Consider the following 19,117-nt stretch of genomic DNA (forward strand, 5'->3'; position numbering starts at 1 on the left):
CCCTGTATTATCACTCTATTTAGATATATATAATATAAATATATTTGTGAATCATATATGTTGCTAGCCATGTTTAATTTATTTGTGGGAATAATTTCTGCCTAAATATATTTGTAAAAGTAAATTTTTTTAACATTAATATGACTGATTCTCTAGATCTAGATTTTGTTTTAGACTTTATTTGGGTCAAGATTCTTTACCCAGACTTTAAACCCTCTAGCATACAAATTATAGAATGTGATATTAAGAAAAGTTAAAATGATTAAAGTGTGAATTTATGAAATCATTCACTCAATAAACATTGCCCCACATATTGTACTAGATGCTAGAGATACAGTGATAAATAAGACATCGTACCTTCCCTCAAGTAGCTTGTGTTTAAATTAGGGAGAAAGTTATTAAATAGGATATTTCAGTACAGTGCAACATATAATGCTGTTTTGTTTTATTTTGGGATCAGAAGACTGGGCTATGACTGAATAAGTGCTCCTGTACTGTCTCTCTGGCGCAATACATAATATACTTTTAATGTTTGTGTTTGTGTATGGTGGGAAAGTAGGAATGAATTTGAATTATGAAAGCAGCTAGTTATTGCATGCAGAAGGCCAGAGTTTGATACCTGGCACCATATAATCCCCTGAGTACTCTCGAATGAGTCACTTTTGAGTGTAGAGCTGGGTATAGCCCCTGAACACTGCATGGTGTGGCCCCAAAACAAACAAAAATAGGCAAGAGAAAAGAGAAGAGAAATAGTTAGAATCAGTTAGAATTAAGTATCATCCATGAGCAAACAAGTCTTGGGAATATAATAGTAAAACTTCTGTGTTCTGGGAGGATGCCTATACTCAAGGATTGGTTTTCAGAAGTCCAGAACACTAGAACATTTCTATGTTAAAAGTAAAAGCTTTTGGAATGTGGCAATTTACTTGTTTTTAAAAATGTAAGTGCCTCTGTTAGACTTTGTTAGTCTCTCTGTGGCCTATACCTCTGAAGTCTTAATGTGTTACTCATTCATAAATTAGAAATACATTTCAACAGAGCTGGAGGGATCAGGGATTAAGGTGTATGCCTTTAACTGGCTAACCATGGTTAGTTACATCCTTGGCTTGATGTGGTCCTAAGAATACCACTGAGAGTGACCCTGGAAGTTCCTAGTATACCTAGGGTGGCTTGGGAAAGTCGTAACACCATAAAGCTCAAGCAGCACTGAGTCTTTGGGCCTTAGCATTGAACCCCAGCTTGGCTGGTACAGAATTGTCAGGAGAGGCCATTGGGCCTCCTGAGCACAACTTGGAAGCTCTCACTCCCCTACTAGCCTTATTTCTCTGCTCATTTCCATCTTAGTTTATTCTTTTTCATCTTAGTATATTCTAACTGGACAAACAGCTTTTTCTCTAGACAGATAATCTCACAACTAGTATCTTAATGTTTTGTATATAGTTTATTGCATTCATTTCTCAATAGTTTTGGATGTCCACTGAAAATGAAATGATAGGGGAGAAAAAAGAAAGAGAATTCCATTTCTCAAAACTGAAGAGAAGACAAGATATGGAAAAGAAAAGAAAAATTAGAAAAATAGAATGGATGAAGCAAATGTAAGTTAATGAAATATACTTACTATAAAAGAATAAGGTATTTTGTGTATTTATTTTCTTTTTGGGCCACATCTGGTAATGCCCAGGGATTACTCCTGGCTCTGCACTCAGTGTTACTCCCAGTGCTACTTGGGAGAAAATACGGGATGCTGGGCATTTAACCAGCATCAGCTGCATCCAAGGTAAGTGCCCTATCACTGTATTATCATCATTTCAGCCTCCACATTTTTCATTTTTTAATGCTACAATATTAACTACTTGTTATTTTAAATAGAAGGGTAGTGAAGGGGTTAAAGCACTTGTCTTGCAAGCACCTGACAATATTATTCCTACACAGAGTGTAAAGTACCCCTTTGTCTCATAATGATAAGCACATATTCCATATTTCCTCTTTTGTTTTGTTTTGAGGCTACATCTGGCAATGCTCAGGGGTTATACCTGGCCCTGAAATCAGTAATCATTTCTGGCAGTGTTCGAGGAATCATATGAGATGCTGGGGATCAAACTCAAGTCTACCATGTTCAAGGCAAATGCCTTACCCACTGTACTTTGGCTTCACCTGCCTGCATTATGTCAGCAATACTATTCAATAACAAAAAATGCTTATTCTATACAACACTGTCTTAAGGTCAGAGAGATAAAATAGGTAGTACAGAGGGTAAGGCACTTGCCTTGCTCTTGGCTGACCCAGGTCAAATCCGTGGTACCCAAAGGGTCCCTGAGTCTGCCGAGAGTAATTTTGAGTTCAGAGTCAGGAATATGTCCTGAGTACTACCAGGAGTGCCTCAAATAAAATCAAAGTGAAATATGAAACAAACAAACAAACAAAACCCCTCAGAACCACAGCTGCTCACCTATAGTCAATATACATTAATAGTAGATGGACTCAGAACTACAAAATACACTCATTTTATCTAGTATATTTGAATACTAGAAACAGCTGACTTTGACAGCATAGTGGTCTGACTTTGGAAGTTCAGTCATAGCTGTGAGACCCTAGTGATAGATAAGCCAATTATATACACTGAAACACTAACTGCTGACTAATCAGCAGTAATCAAAATAAACAAAATCTTAATTCTATTGTATGTTTTCTTAAAATAAATCTATTTGGGAAGCTAGGAATGTCACTCTGATCAAATACACACTTCACATATTTTGAGGTATGACCCACATGTTTGGAGTTTGACCCCAATTACACACACACACACACACACACACAACACACACACATACATGTTCTGATTTGTATATCTTACTTTCTAGTGTCTTGCAGATACTATCTTCCTTCACCTTCTTTTCAGTTTCAAAAGTGATTCTGAGTCTTTGCAATTTAATTTCCGTTGTGATTTTCTGAAAAACATTTCCATCATGTTATTTTTAAAAATATTTTAGAAAATATTAAAAAAAAACTGTGACATTATTTTATTGTGGAGAGCACACCCAGGTGAGCTCAGGACTTACTCCTGGTACTTGTTCAGAGATAACTCCTAGGAGACTTAGGTGCTTTACTCTATTTGGTCCTAGGCATCTAACGTGGGCTGGCCACATTCAAGGCCATTCAAGGCAAAAGAGTTACTGTACTGCCTCACCTCCTGTAGTAGCTCTCTTTTCCCATGAGATAATATGAATGTGATGTTATCTGAAAGGCAACTTTATATTTTTCTTGTTTGCTTTATTAAGTACCTATTTATCCATAGAACAAGGTAATACTAATTGTAAAATAATTTTATCTTTGGTTGTTTGCATTTGAAATTACTTTCCTACTATCTACCCTCTTATTTTATGATTATTATAGTTTTATTTTATTTATTATAGTTTTATTTTATGATTATTATAGTCTTTTTACCTATAAGTAGTAGCAATTTTCAGAGTTCAAACATAACTATTTATTACAATAAGATTTTAATCCAATCAAAATATCCTATCAAAGTATTCTATACATCATAAGGTATATGTAATATATGTATATATACAAATGTCTGAATTATTAACATTTTTATAAAACGAACAAATGCTATCTTTATATTTTAAGTCCTCTGTTGTGATATTCTAAAAAGCATTTATTTTATTTTATTTTTTTGGGCCACACCCCTTTGATGCTCAGGGGTTACTCCTGGCTAAGTGCTCAGAAATTGCCCCTGGCTTGAGGGGGACCATATGGGACACTGGGGGATCAAACCGTGGTCCTTCCTTGGCTAGCGCCCCCTCTTCGGCCCCTAAAAAGCATTTCTATAATGCTACCTTTAAGTATCATACCTTAGGAAAAAATTGAGATTATTTTATTTGTGGAGGTAGGTATGGGTGGTTGGAAAATCATTCACAACTCAGCTGGAACAAAGAGTATCATCCAAGCTTCTAATGATCATGTTTGCATATTTCATAAAATAAAACAAAGAAAACTGTGTGTGGAAGCTGCATTCATCTCTAGTCCTCCAGATATATCTGATTTGTAAGTGCATTTTTGTATAGTTTTAGCATTGGGTAATAACTTTGGGTAATGGACACTAGTATGTTAATTCTAATATATTTATTGAGCGCCTGCCATATTTAGAAATAGAATGAAGATTGTATGTTTCATAAAAGAATTTCATCTGGGGCAGGGACATTTATCAAATTATCTCTCAGATTGGGGCCGGAGAGATAGCATGGAGGTAAGGCTTTTGCCTTGCTTGCAGAAGGTCAGTGGTTCGAATCCAGGCATCCCATATGGTCCCCTGAGCCTGCCAGGAGTGATTTCTGAGCATAGAGCCAGGAGTAACCCCTGAGCTCTGCCGGGTGTGACCCCCCCCCAAAAAAAAACAAATTATCTCTCAGAGATCCAGGTTCTATACTCCATCATGGGTCCCCAAGCACTACATCAAGAAACCTATGTGCAATGAAATGAGAATAATCCCCGAGCACTACTAGGTGTAGCACCACTAGGTGTGGTAGAAAAGAAAACAAACGGGGCCGGAAAGATGACATGAAGGTAAAGGCATTTGCTTTGCATGCAGAAGGTCGGTGGTTCGAATCCTGGCATGCCATATGGTCCCCCAGGTCTGCCAGGAGCGATTTCTGAGCGTGAATTCTGAGCGCTGCTGAGTATGACCCAAAAACCAAAAAGAAAAAAAAAAAGAAAGAAAAGAAAACAAACAAGCATTGCACCTTTATATACAATGCTTCACAAATAGCTGACACTATCTGTTTATTAAGGCAAGTGAGTGAAAAATCATAGAAAATTTGTAAAGTCATACTTATAATTTGTACAAATGCATTAGAAAATGTGTAAGGACTTTCCATCTTAAGAGTCAGATCTGGGGCCCTGAGAGATAGCACAGCATTGTTTGCCTTGCAAGCAGCCGATCCAGGACCTAAGGTGGTTGGTTCGAATCCTGGTGTCCATATGGTCCTGTGCCTGCCAGGAGCTATTTCTGAGCAGACAGCCAGGAGTAACCCCTGAGCACCGCCGGGTGTGGCCCAAAAAACAAAAAACCAAAAAAAAAGAGTCAGATCTGAATATTGAGTAAGGTATATATTTACTACATATATGTTGACATTCATTTTCTTCTCTTAGTCTCAATTTCCTCATCCATAAAATGGATATAAAAACAGCTGTTATGATGGTTGTATTAGAATTAAACAAATATTAGTAAAAGGATTTGATGCAAAAATGGCATATCATTTCTCTTTACATTTTTCTCATTTCTCCTCTTTCCTCTTTAATGGTTGTTAGCCATATGACCTTGTGAAAGTTACTTAACTCTTTCAAGATTTATTTCTTTACCTGTAAAATGAGTGGACTGATTATTTGGTCCTCAGAATTCTTTGATACAGTGTTTAAAGATTTAGTAAGTTAGTTTTTCTTTGTAGCATAAAAATGCAACTTATTGCATTATTGTAGAGATAGTAGAGCAAACAAGGAACTTGCTTTGCTGACTTGGGTTCTATCTCCAGTTCCATAGGTGGTACCCCATAACCATATGAAGACCATTTATGATTCACCAGGAGTGATTACTAGACACAGAGCCAGGAGTAAGCCTGGCTAGGCATGGCCCCCAAACAAAAGAAAACCAATGCAACTTACTGAGAGGGTCATTTGGAAACCTCTCTGACTCAGTCGCTTGATTAAAATTTTTTCTCAAAAGTTCCATCATGGGCCAGAGAGATAGCATAGAGGTACGGCATTTGCCTTTCATGCAGAAGGTCATTGGTTCGAATCCCGGCATCCCATATGGTCCCCAAAGCCAGCCATGAGCAATTTCTGAATGTGGAGCCAGGAGTAATCCCTGAGCGCTGCTGAGTGTGACCCAAAAATCGAAAAAAAAAAAAGTTTCATCATATAAACTATGGTTTAGATATATTCGAGTTATGTATAGAATGAAAATGTGATTTAATATATAATTTTATAGTATGGATATCTATTAACTGCAACTGTAAATAATCACCTATTTCCAAGAATTTATGTTTTGTTTCCTTTCCTCTAATTAGGTACTATAAAGGAACCCTGAGGGCTAGTACAACAAACGATACAAACGATACGACTCTAAATTTAATTAACACTGCAACAAAAGGGCTAATAAGAGCTATTGAAGATGGTGGATTAGATTCTGTGATGGAGTGGGAAGTGGATGAAGTACTCAACTGGACAAATACACTGAATTTTGATGAGTAAATACATATTGCTATTTTGGGGGACCAAGGATAGTCATCATCTATTTTTCTGCCTAATGTTTTCCACCTGTTTTGAATCTTTTAATCGCAAATATAATCTTTTCAAATATACATGCAATATGGTTCAGTAGTAAATAACTTGCCTAGCGTATTTGTGGTTCTGGGCTCAATCTGGGATCAAAGTAGGGCTGGAGCCATTGCATAGCAGGTAGGGTGTTTGCCTTGCATGAAGCTGACCCATGCTTGATCTCCTGCATCCCATATGGTTCTCTTGATCTATTGGGAGTAATTTCTTAGGGCAGAGCCAGTAGAAACCCCTGACCATCACTGGGTGTGACTCAAAAACAAAGCAAGGGGCAGGGGCGGTGGCGCTGGAGGTAAGGTGCCTGCCTTACCTGCGCTAGCCTAGGAGACGGACCGCGGTTCGATCCCCCGGCGTCCCATATGGTCCCCCAAGCCAGGAGCGACTTCTGAGCGCATAGCCAGGAGTAACCCCTGAGCGTTACCGGGTTGTGGCCCAAAAAAAACCAAAAAAAAAAAAAAAAAAAAAAAAAAAAAAAAAAAAAAAAAACAAAGCAAAACAAAAAAGATCAAAGTAGATAAAATACATACAAGTATATAATATTTGCCAAGAAATAAAAGAGGGAGAAAAAAAATTAATGATCTGGGGAAATAGTTTAATGAACTGAGCACATGCTTTGTATGTATGCTTTGTATGCTCGCAGCCCATTTTTACTCCCTAACACCACATGATTCCCCTGAGCACCGCTGGAAATAATCCTGAGACAAAACCAGGTGTGACTCCTGAGAACTGCCTAGTGTATAAGAAGAAAAAAAATAGACATGTCTTTTTATTTTCCAATTATATACTTACGCCTTAAACATTCTTTTAAACATCCTGTCTGTTTTGGGGGATTTACAAATAAGTTTAAGAATAAGAAACTGAAGCCATTAGATAGTACAACGGAGAAGACATTTGTCTTGTGCATGGCTGACCCAATTCAATCTCTAGTACTTTATAGATTTCCATAAACCCTGCCAGGAGTAAGCCCAGATTTGGCCTAAAAAACATTTATATATAATTAGGGCTAGGGCTGTGGCTTAAGTAGAAGGTCCTGAATTTCATCCTTGATCCTACATGGCACCCCTCCCAAGGACTGGCCAGGTGTGATATTGGTGGCCTGCAAGCACTTCAGTTTATAAAAAAATTTTTTGACCACCTTGGTAATGCTCAGGGGTTACTCTTGGCCATGTGCTCAGAAATTGCTCCTGGCTTCGGGGACCATATGGGATGCCAGGGGATCAAACTGTCGTCCATCCTAGGTTAGGGCATGCAAGGCAAATGCCCTACCACTTGTGCCACCTATATACATATATACATGTATATATATATACACATATATACATGTATATATATGGATTTTTGAGGTCACATCCAGCAGCACTCAGGAGTTACTCCTGGCTCTATGCTCAGAAATTGCTCCTGGCAGGCTGGGGACCATATGGGATGCCAGGATTCGAATCACCGTCCTTCTGCATGCAAAGCAAACGTTCTACCTCCATGCTATCTCTCTGGACCCTATAAAATATTTTTGATGACATCTTTAGGTGTTACCGATATATATTAATATTAATATAAAAATTTGTAAATAGTGAGTTTAAATTTCCTAATTTGAATTCCTTTCATTTTGTTTTCTTACCTAATTTCTGGAACTAGTGATAAGAATAGATATCGTTCTATTGTACTTGATCAGTACATTGAATATAATGTGAGTTTTCTGTGTATGGCCTTTACTATATTAAGATAAATTCCCTTTACCACCATTTTGTTGAGTTTTAATCTCACCTCTGTCAGGATATTTACATTTTTCAAACAAGTTAATTAGAATTTTTTGAGGGAACAGTAAATATACCTGCCCAAATATATGTTTGTGTTTTGGGCACCTGGTCATTTTTAGGACTACCTCCTGGCTCTATGCTCAGAGACCTCTCTTGGTGGGGCTTTGGAGACCATGTGGAGTGCCCGAGAATTGAACCCAGATTAGCTGCATGCAAGGCAAACACTGTACCATCTGTCCCAATACTGCACCATCTCTCAGGCCACAGACTGGCTTTTATCCTTTTAATCCTATCAGTGAGAGCTCTCTGTGTGTTTTATGGGCAGTTTTTATTACTAAGGCTACTCTTACTTTACACAGTTATTTGACCATTCACAATGAGAGACTTTAGGATAATTAAAATGTTTAAAATTGGGGGCCGGAGAGATAGCATGGAGGTAAGGCGTTTGCCTCACAATCAGAAGGTTGGCGGTTCGAATCCCGGTGTCCCATATGGTCCCCCGAGCCTGCCAGGAGCGATTTCTGAGTGTAGAGCCAGGAGTAACCCCTGAGTACTGCCGGGTGTGACCCAAAAACCAAAAAAAACCAAAAAAAAAAAAATGTTAAAATTGAGGGCTGGAGATTTAGGAGATAGGTGCTTTCCTTGCCTGTACCCCAAACACCACACATAATCTTCAGAGAATCACCAGGTATGCTAAAACTAAATGTACTTGAATGTAATAATTTACATTTACTGAAACACAATAAAGAGGCACTGTTGCTCCATAAGATTTATTTAAAAAGACCTTTACATACATTTACATTGACATGTGAAGACTTAGGTCAGTAATCTAGAACCAGGAGAAAATTTTGTTATCTTCTAATTTTTCCTGATGAATTTTATTTCCACAATCTCATTTCAAAAATTGATGGGATCAGAGAGGTAAGATTGCCTTTATGCGTCCCATCCAGGTTCAATCCCCAGCCTCACATATGGCCTCCCAAATCCCACCAGGATTGATCCTGAGCACAGAGCCAGGAGTTAGTCCCAAATAGAGCCCAGAGCCAACAGGTGTGATCCCCTCCAAAAGGGGGAGGGATTGAGATACTTAGTTGAGAACATAACCTTACAAGCATGGAACAGAATGAAAAGAGAAAAGATGTGCTGGAGGAAGACCAAAATCACTAAGAGAGATGGTGGATGTCATATCTGTACTTCCTCCAACAAGCTGTCTAAAGAATTGCCTTAGGTGCCTGAGAGCTGGAATAATTAAAAATGTGGAATTGTCACCATTAATCTAAGATTTTATAGAAAAAGTGAAATTTGGGGCTGGAGAGGCAAGGCGTTTGCCTTGCATGCAGAGGTTGGTGATTCGAATTCCGGCATCCCATATGGTCCCCGAACATGCCAGGAGCAATTTCTGAGTGTAGAGCCAGGAGTAACCCCTGAGCGCTGCCGGGGTTTTTGTGGGGGTAACCCCCACAAAAAAGTGAAATTTTTAGAAGCAGATAAGCTTATAATAATGAATCAACTTATTATAATAATTTAATTTATTAATACTCATATAATGTGCGTAGGTATATTGCCAATTGGAAGGAAATTGCTACAAGCAAGTCATCAGCTAACTTCAAAGGTAGGTATATTGAGCAATACTTTATAGGCCACTCTTGTGAACAAAATTTTTCACACATGGACACATTCCTAAACATCTGACATTTCAGCACCTTTCTATAAAGATACAGTTGAATCTGCAAATCATTTTACTTTGGTTTGTGGGGAATAGAGCTGGACCACAGCCAAATCCTTAAAACATATTCCTGGCTCATTCTTAGTAGGGCTCAGGGGGATCATATGATGTACAGGAAACCAACCTGGATGACCACATGAAGTTAAGTGTCTTACCACTCAGTCTCTCTGGCCCACTCACTTTTTTTTTTTTTAATATGGAACGCTTCACGAATTTGCATGTCATCCTTGCACAGGGGGCCATGCTAATCTTCTCTGTATCGTTCCAATTTTAGTATATGTGCTGCTGAAGTGAGCACTGGCCCACTCACTTTTACTTTTAATTGTATAGCTGCTATTTGGAAATAAAAGAAAAAATTTCCATTTAGGAATGCATTATTTTGTTTTTGGACCACACCCAGTAGTGTTTGGTGTCTTACTCTTGGCTTTACACTCGATACGGTTTGGGGGATCATTATGGGGAACTAGGGACCTAATCTGAGTTAGCTGTATGCAAAGCAAGGCAACCTCCTTACCTGCTGTATTCTCTCTCCAGCCCATCTGGGTAATAATTTTGTTGATTTTTGGCCACACCTGGTGATGCTCAGAGATTGAGATTACTTCTGGCTCTGTACTCAGGAATTATTCTTGATGGTGCTCAGAGTATTATGTGGTGTTGGGGAATTGAATGGCAATAATTTTTTTTTACTTTTGTCATACCCAGTAGTATGAGTTCTATCCTTCTATTCTACCATGAATGTCAACAAAGCATGTTTCCTTTGTAGTATGTTGATTCAGACAGCTTTGTTATTATCTTGGTTCTTCCTTTCCTGGCTTTGTAAATTTAGGCAAGTTACTAGCTTTAAGTTCTTTCTCTGTAAATTGAGAAAACAATACCTACCTCATTGGTTATTCTGTAGTAGTTGAGGTAAAGAGCCTTGTGAATTTGAATTGAGGCAAGTTTAAACTATAGAATCAATGCTTTTAACCATGTCAATTGTCATTTTCTACAGCACTTAAAATATCAATTCTATCATAGATTTCTGGCTCTGGGCCCTATTTTACATTTTTGCCTTGTCCTATTTTTCACTTTCACGGTAATCTCATGTAATTTCATCACTGTCCTCTTTCCTGCTGTTAAAAGTTAATGGTCTTCTGGGACCCGATCAGTGGTGCAAGCAGTAAGCCTTGCGCACGCTAGCCTAGTACAGTTTGATCCCCTGATGTACCATATGCCCCCCCCCCCCCCCTAAGCCAGGAGTGATTTCTGAGCATATAGCCAGGAGTAAACCCTGAGAGTCACCAGGTATGGCCGAAAAAACAAACAAAAAAGTTAATGGTCTTCTGTAAAACAAATAATTTTGGGGTTGGAGCAATAGTACAGCAGATAGTGTCTTGCATGTGGTTGACCTGGGCTTGCCCCCCCCACCCCCCACCCCCCCGCCGCTCCAATTCTCCATATGGTCCCTGAGCCTGAGATCAAAGCCAGGAGTAATTTCTGAGGATAGCAGGGTGTCGTTCCCCCAAATAAAAATAACATCCTCCAAAAACCCCTCTGAATTATCTTCACTGGAAGCCAGAGTTTTGTTTCCTTCATTACAAAGTTCCAGTATGTAACTTATTACAGAATCTTAGTGACAGATAAAAATATATAAGATGGGGCCAGATTAATAGTACAGCAGGGTAGTGTTTGCCTTGCACACGCCTAACCTGGGTTGGATCCCCAGCATCCCAAATGGTTCCTTGAATCTTCCCCCGAGTAATTTCTGAGTGCAGAGCCAGGAGTAACTACCAAGTGCCTCCAAGTGTGGCCCAAAAAGCCAAAATATAAAAGAATGATAAGTGCAAAAATGATAGTGGGGACTGGCGAAATAGTTTAGTGGGTAAGGTGCTTGCCTTGCATATCAAAGTCCAAGGTTTAAAACCCCTGACATATGGTACAGCCAGAAAGTAAATTATTAGTATAGTAAATTATTGAGCATAAAGACAGGAATAAACCCTGATCATAGCTGGTGTGGCCCAAAAACAAAAGGAAGAATAGAATGTTACTACTGAATTAAAAGATATTAGTATGGGCCCGGAGAGATAGCACAGCGGCGTTTGCCTTGCAAGCAGCCGATCCAGGACCAAAGGTGGTTGGTTCGAATCCCGGTGTCCCATATGGTCCCCTGTGCCTGCCAGGAGCTATTTCTGAGCAGACAGCCAGGAGTAACCCCTGAGCACCGCAGGGTGTGGCCCCAAAAACCAAAAAAAAAAAAAAAAAAAAAAAAAGATATTAGTATGAAAAGAAGGAAAAACTGCATGGTAATCAAAAGAAAGAGAAAGTGAAAATTTTATGCATTGGAAGTTTGCATTCTAACAAAACAGTGAGGGGTCAGGAGAGATGGCACATGGGGGCCAGAGAGAAAGCACAGCCTTTGCATTTGCTTTGCATGCCAACACAGGACTAACCCAGGTTCAATATCCAGCATCCCACATGGTCCCCCGAGCCTGCCAGGAGCGATTTCTGAGCACAGAGCCAGGGGTAACCCCTGGGCATCACCAGGTGTGGCCAAAAAAAAAAAGAATCAATAAATAAACTGCTTTTAAAAAAATCAGTGAAGATAGCACATTGAAGATTTTTGCATTGGAGAAAAGAATATGTGCTAACTACTTGTTCAAAAAGCAAGAGAAAATTTTAATTTAGAGCAGATTTGGACACTTGCTTCAGGAAAAGGGCCTTTTGATTTTTAATCAACGAACTATTGGTTAGGGGCTGTGTATAGTGCGTATAATGCTTCCTTGCAAATAGAGGACTAGAATTTGATCCTCTGCACCCTTAGCTCTGCCAGGAATGATCTGTAAGTGGAGAGCCAGAAGTAAGTCTGAAGCACTGCTGGGTGTTGCTAAAACAAAACCAAACTAAAAACAAAAACCCCACACAAAACAAAACCCAAAACCAAAAACTTAAAAATTTTTAAAAATTATTGGCTAATAGTTATTTAAGTCACATCTAGCAGTTGCTAAGGGGGCCACTTCTGGCTCTGTGCCCAGGGGTCACTTCAGGTAGTGCTAGGGGTCAATATGTGTTAATCAGGATTAAATTGGGATTGGCCATATCAAACTAAGGCAAGCACCTTAACCCCTGGACTGTCACTCTGGTTCCTAAAGTCTAGATTCCTTAAATACCACAACATTTTAACTGTCACAAAAACATAAGGAGTAAAGTGATTAGCCCCCATTTTATAGATGAGAATATTGAGACTTAAGAGAAATTTAATAACTTGCCTCAAGTCACACTGCTAATAATTAAGTAGATAAGACTTCCAATTTAGGTCCTGCAGACTTTTGTAGAGGAAAATGAAATGGCAGTGAAAAGTAGGATAAACTCAGAAAATTGGGTCATTTATAGTTCAGTTAACTAGGACGTAAAGAAAATTGCTCTAAAAATGGTGAAAGGAATGTAGACTAGTGCTTACCTGGCCTTTTAGTAGTTTATCTATATCTTATCACATCTGACACCTTTCTAATCTTTTGTTATCCTTCTCTAGCTTTCTGTTTTCATCAAGTACGTGAAATAATAATGAAGATTTATCACAAGCAGGATTGGGACCACCAGATGATACTAAATATAAAAATACTGATGTAAAACTAAGATCTCATATACAAACAGCTGCTTCCACTTATGGAGTATAACATATTTTCTTGTATTTTGATCCGTAGTCTTTCAAGTCCAAGACTGATACTCTAACTAGTAGGGTTTATTCAGACTAGAATGACATAAATTCTTTGCACAGGATGTAGCTTAAATTGGGAAGATAAAGCAAATAGACTGCCAGTACTCATGAAAAATATCAGAATTTTTCTGGTTTTTGAGAAACTTTTACAATCACTTTTAAATAAAGGACATTATACTTATGTATAATATTTTTGTATTGATTATTTTCTTTTTTATTTATACATTCAGGCAAAGCAGAACTCTTTCTCCATTTATTAACTATTCAAAAATCTTATGTTTCTTTTCAAGCCTGACCGGTAATACAATGGTAGGGGGCTTGCCTTGCAATGTAGCCAATCTGGTTTAATCTCTGGCTTCCTACATGGTCCACTGAGCACTGCCAGTAGTGATCCTTGAGCACTAAACCCTAACACCACTCAATGGGTGTGGCCCAAAGGTCAACCAACCAACCAACCAACCAACCAGAAAACCCGAACTGTGCTGCTTCCTTTTTTCATGCGTTGCTTTATCCTTTTTTCTCTAACTGTGCCTCTTTCCCTTGGTTCAACCTGCTTAATAATCTTTAGTTGCCTTTATTTTTCTCATTTTCATGTCCAATATTCCTACTACCAGTGTATTTTAAGTTTTTTAAAATGATGCTTTTTCTATTTTTTTGGTTTTGGGCTACACCCAGTGGTGCTCAGAGATTACTCCTGGCTCTGTCCTAAGAAATCTCTCCTGGCAGTTCAGGGGACCATATGGGATGCCAGGAATCAAACCTGGGTCTGTCCCAAGTCTGCCACGTGCAAGGCAAACACCCTACAGCTGTGCGATCGCTCCAGCCCCTGATGCTCTTTTTCTTTCTTTCTTTGAATTTTTCTCTTTAATAGCTTTCATCAAAGAAAGGAAAGTTGCTCTTTGTTTCTTTTCTGGTTCATTTCTTAATCTCAGTTCTTTTGGAATCTATAATTTTATTTCACTACCTTTTTTTTGGAAGCTCTGTGCTTACTCCTGCTTCTGTGCTCAGGGATCACTCCTGGCAGTTCTCAGAGAACCATTTACAATGTTCAGGCCCAAACCAGGGTTGGCTGCATACAAGACTTCTTTTTTTTTTTTTTTGGTTTTTTGGGCCACACCCATTTGATGCTCAGGGGTTACTCCTGGCTATGCGCTCAGAAATAGCCCCTGGCTTGGGGGGGACCATATGGGACGCCGGGGGATCGAAACCGCTGTCCGTCCTATGTTAGCGCTTGCAAGGCAGACACCTTACCTCTAGCGCCACCTTCCCGGCCCCGTGACTTCTTAACCTCTGTATTATCTCCGGTTCCTTTGTACCAACTCTGTACTATTATGTTGTATTTTGTATTCTTTCTCCTCTCACACATTTTGCAGGAAGTTGCTTATTGCTAATGTTAACTATTATAAAACTTAATTTGACTTAAACCAAACATATATTATCTCACAGTTTTCTGATGGTTAAGAATATGGGAGCAATTTAACTGGTTGATTTTTGCTTGAGGACTTAAACTTCAGCTAAGATTCTGTCCTTGGGTGCAGGTAGGGCACTTGCTTTGCCATGTGGCTGACCTGGGTTTGATCCCTGACACTAAATATGGTTCCCTGTACCCTGCCAGGATAGGAGTGTTTTCTGAGCCTAGAGTCAGGGTCAATCCTGAACACAGTCAGCTTTGCCCTAAAAAAGGAAAGATTTTTTTCCCCCTTGGATACAGTCATCTGAAGGTTTGATTGGAGTTGAGGAGGTGCTCCACATGTTGCTGGCAGGAGATCCTTGACACTTGAATATTTCCATAGGACTGCTACTGTCCTCATATCACTGAGTTTACAACCCAAGAAGAGAGAATGAATTAGAAGCCACATACTGCTTTTCATTCTAGCCAGAAGTCAACACCATCACTTTTTTTTCCTGTTTGTTTTTTCGGCCACACCCAGTGATGCTCAGGGGTTACTCCTGGCTATACCCTCAGAAATTGCTTCTGACTTGGGGGAACATATGGGATGCCCAGAGGATCGAACTGTGGTCTGTCCTAGGCTAGTTCGTGCAAGGCAGATGCCTTTACCTGCGCCACCATCACCATCACTTTTGCTATATCTATTAATTAGAAATGTGTAGCTAATAAAAAATTAAAAAAAAAAAAGAAATGTGTAGCTAAATCTCACTTTCAAGGAGAAGCAGAATTAGTTTGATGGAATGTTGTTTCCAAAGAATGACTGGCCTTTTCAAGGTGATGGGTGCCACAGGTCAGATGTTGGCTCTTAGGGCTAACATTCAGCAGTGAAAGTGGTTGTATTCATCTTTATCAGAGGATTTACTGTTTCCATTAATACTACCATGACTTTTGTTTCGTGAGCACTTCGAATGTAGTATAAGCACTAGGGAATAGCCAAAAGTAGCTGGCTCCCTTCTTCTTTCTTTCTTTTTTTTTTCTTTCTTTCTTTCCTTCCTTCCTTTCTTCTTTCTTTCCCTTTCTTCCTTCCTTCCTCTCTTCCTTCCTTCCTTTTTCTTTCCCTTTCTTCCTTCCTTCCTTCCCTTTTTTCTTTCTTTTCTTCCTTCCTTCCTTCCTTCCTTCCTTCCTTCCTTCCTTCCTTCCTTCTCTTCCTTCCTTTCCTTCCTTCCTTTCTTCCTTCCTGCCTGCCTGCCACACCCGGCGGTGCTCAGGGGTTACTCCTGGCTGTCTGCTCAGAAAATAGCTCCTGGCAGGCACGGGGGGCCATACGGGACAACCAAAATTCGAACCAACCACCTTTGGTCCTGGATCGGCTGCTTGCCAAGGCAAACGCCGCTGTGGCTATCTCTCTGGGCCCCCTTCTTTATTTTTTGATTTTGGGACCACACCCATAGTGTACTCCCATATAGTGAATACACACTGGTGTTCAGGAGTCACTCCTGAGTTTAGGAGACCCATTATGTGGTCTGGATCGATTTCTAGGTCTCCTGTATGCAAAGCATGCTCTCTTTTGAGCTATTGTCACTGTCATTGATGTCAGTTTGGAATTGCATTTATTTGTATAGCAGTTGTGTTGTCTAAACAATATTTAATATTCCAATTAATGAATATAGTATGTATCATACATCTCTCTTTTTAAAATAGAAGCTACTTCAAGACGAGGTATATCTGTTCATGTTGAAGGATAAGTTACTGCAAATATTGGTTTCCATTTGTAGTTAAATCACAAGCCAGTGATCCTATTTAAAATACAATACAAATTGTATTAAAATTCAAAACAATTTAAAATACAGTGAAAATAAAATCCTATTTAAAATCTGTATTTGAAAGAAAGAAATGGTCAGCTTAAGTATCACATGAATGGTAATTATTTTTAAAGTGAAAAATTTTCTTGAGACTATCAATTTTTAGGCAACTAAAACAAGTATGAAACAAAGTTTTACAAATATACAATGATGTATGTAAATAATTCCTCTTTAATGTATATGAGTGGATTGGAGATGAAGACTGAAAAATAATTTGAAAATGTTGTGTTCAAGGGCAATTTATATGCTGAAAGTCAGACCCAAGCTTTCCATCCTGGGAAAAGTCGGCTGAGGTTTTTGGGGTCCATGGCCTGTTGTATGAGCAAATTAACTTGTCCATCCACACTAAGATTAGTTCCTTCTTCCACACCCTTCAGTTTTTCTTGCAGTCTCATGAGGACCCGCTCAGCGACTTTGTTGAAACTCTGGCCAATATCACTAATAAAGAAAACAAGTTTTAAAGAGGTGGAACATTTTAAATGGTCCGGGTGGGGGCGGGGTATGGATCTGAACCAGTGACAATAGTCCTTTCTAAAAAATGGCTCACCTGAGGTTTCGTTTGCACTCTTGATCATCTGCATTCAGACTGGAATGGAGCTCAGCTTCATCTTCTGACCTCTGTTGTAAATACAAGGCTTTCAAAGGATTCATAGTCCAGTCAAAAAGAGGATCATACAGGAGTACCTAGAGAAGCAGACATCAGAAGGACAGATTGCACCTGATAAGATACTTAGAAAGATTAGAGTCTGTGTTAAAAAAAAAAAAAAAGCAGTTCAAGGGCCAGGAATAGTTCAAAAGGGTAGAGCACATGTGTTGTTCTCCCTCCCTGCTCCAGTTTGATTCCAAGTATCACATGCCCCCCACAGCTCCAAAATTACTAGGTGTGGCCCCTGGTGGCCTCAAGCACCATTGGGCCTGAACAGTAAGTACCAAGGTCACCAGCCCAAGAACCATCAGGCCTATGCTGCTAAATCCAGAATCACCAGATCTGACCTCTAGACCCCTGAGCACTGTTGGGAGAGATCTCTATAAATGGTGATTATGATGATGATGATGGGGTCAAAGAGATAGCTCAATGGGCTAGGGTATATACTTGGTATATTAGAGCCCCAGATTAATCCCTAACACCATATGGTCCTGTCTCCCCAAGCATCACTAGAGTGATCCCTAAGCACTGTGTTTGTGATAGACAGGCTCTGACAGATATGGCCCCCCAAAAACAAAACAAACAAACAAAAAAATAGGCCCGACACACAGAAGCGAACTATGGGGAGGAGCAAACTTAAAGAATTACATGCTTTAAAATTTCCTTATAAAGGAAACTAAAGTAATGCTCTGAGTTTTACATTCCATTCTGAATTATTGTCCATGATTGGGGTGAAATCCCCTGAGTAATGTTTCCTGACTGGATAAAATTATTTCACTTAAAAAGATATGCACACAATGTTCTTTATTTTACTATGAAGAATTCTTCCAAGCATTCTTCAGGAGTCTAGGGCCTCTCCAGAGGACGCCCAGACAACTGTCCCTGTAGCTCAATTCAGGGGCCTGAGGATGTGCTGCCTAGGTTCTATGCTGCGTGGATTACCTGGGCCACCCCAGCAGGCTTAAGGCCTTCAGGGTGACATCTTACAGGGCTGGACCTAATGATTCTTGGAAGAACGTGGTCCTCTGCATAAAAACCATGTGTCTTAGCCCCCTGCACTATCTCTCCAAGTCTCTAACCATGTTCTTTTCACCTTTCAAGGTCCTTGTTCCTTTTCAGATAGGCTGTATCTAGTACAGAGTAGGAGTCGGAAAGCCGAGCTAACTGTCTAGGACTCCATTCTCAAGCCATCTCAAACCTGACATTTAGATCTATTCTACTCAAAAGGCTCTTCTTGCAGTTAGTTACAAATCAGGGTGTTTAAAAAAAAAAGGCTATCTTTTGTTAAAAACTTCTCAAAACTCAGGCCAAAGTGGTGGTGCAATCGGTAGGGTATTTGCCTTGCATGTGCTAACTTAGGACAGACCACAATTTGATCCCCCCCCCCCCCCCCCCCCCCCCCCCCCCCCCCCCCCCCCCCCCCCCCCCCCCCCCCCCCCCCCCCCCCCCCCCCCCCCCCCCCCCCCCCCCCCCGGTGTCCCATAGGGTCTCCAAAGCCAGGAGCAATTTCTGAGCGCATAGCCAGGAGTAACCTCTGAGCACCACCAGGTGTGACCCAAAAACCAAACCAAACCAAAACAAAAACAAAAAACTTCTCAAAACTCAAGGTTTAGTCCTGTGGTTGGGAGTTTAAAATATAAGAAGTCAGCACATTTTCTAACCTGGAACTTTGCTCTCTCTGCTCCTTCTTCCCATTTCCTTGAGGCCAACTC

General features: G+C 39.7%; 2 protein-coding genes and 1 non-coding gene across 3 annotated transcripts in view; 1 reads left to right on the forward strand and 2 right to left on the reverse strand.

Annotated features, from left to right (window-relative positions):
- C8H11orf65 (chromosome 8 C11orf65 homolog) overlaps positions 1–13,419 on the forward strand; it is a 39,214-nt gene extending 25,795 nt beyond the window's left edge. Inside the window, exons 5-8 of the mRNA XM_049778423.1 lie at positions 1,465–1,595; positions 6,066–6,245; positions 9,644–9,699; positions 13,322–13,419. Of these exons, the coding sequence (XP_049634380.1) occupies positions 1,465–1,595; positions 6,066–6,245; positions 9,644–9,699; positions 13,322–13,419 (465 nt within the window). The remainder of the gene's footprint in view (positions 1–1,464; positions 1,596–6,065; positions 6,246–9,643; positions 9,700–13,321) is intronic.
- LOC126017020 (U6 spliceosomal RNA) lies at positions 10,004–10,111 on the reverse strand. The gene has a single exon (XR_007498698.1). It is a non-coding gene; the product is annotated as a U6 spliceosomal RNA (small nuclear RNA).
- Positions 13,420–16,914: 3,495 nt separating the features above from the next.
- ATM (ATM serine/threonine kinase) overlaps positions 16,915–19,117 on the reverse strand; it is a 132,116-nt gene continuing 129,913 nt past the window's right edge. Inside the window, 2 exon segments of the mRNA XM_049778655.1 lie at positions 16,915–17,197; positions 17,307–17,443. Of these exon segments, the coding sequence (XP_049634612.1) occupies positions 17,014–17,197; positions 17,307–17,443 (321 nt within the window). The 3' untranslated portion in view covers positions 16,915–17,013.

This window comes from Suncus etruscus, chromosome 8, assembly GCF_024139225.1.
Source record: "Suncus etruscus isolate mSunEtr1 chromosome 8, mSunEtr1.pri.cur, whole genome shotgun sequence".
Taxonomy (NCBI): domain Eukaryota; kingdom Metazoa; phylum Chordata; class Mammalia; order Eulipotyphla; family Soricidae; genus Suncus; species Suncus etruscus.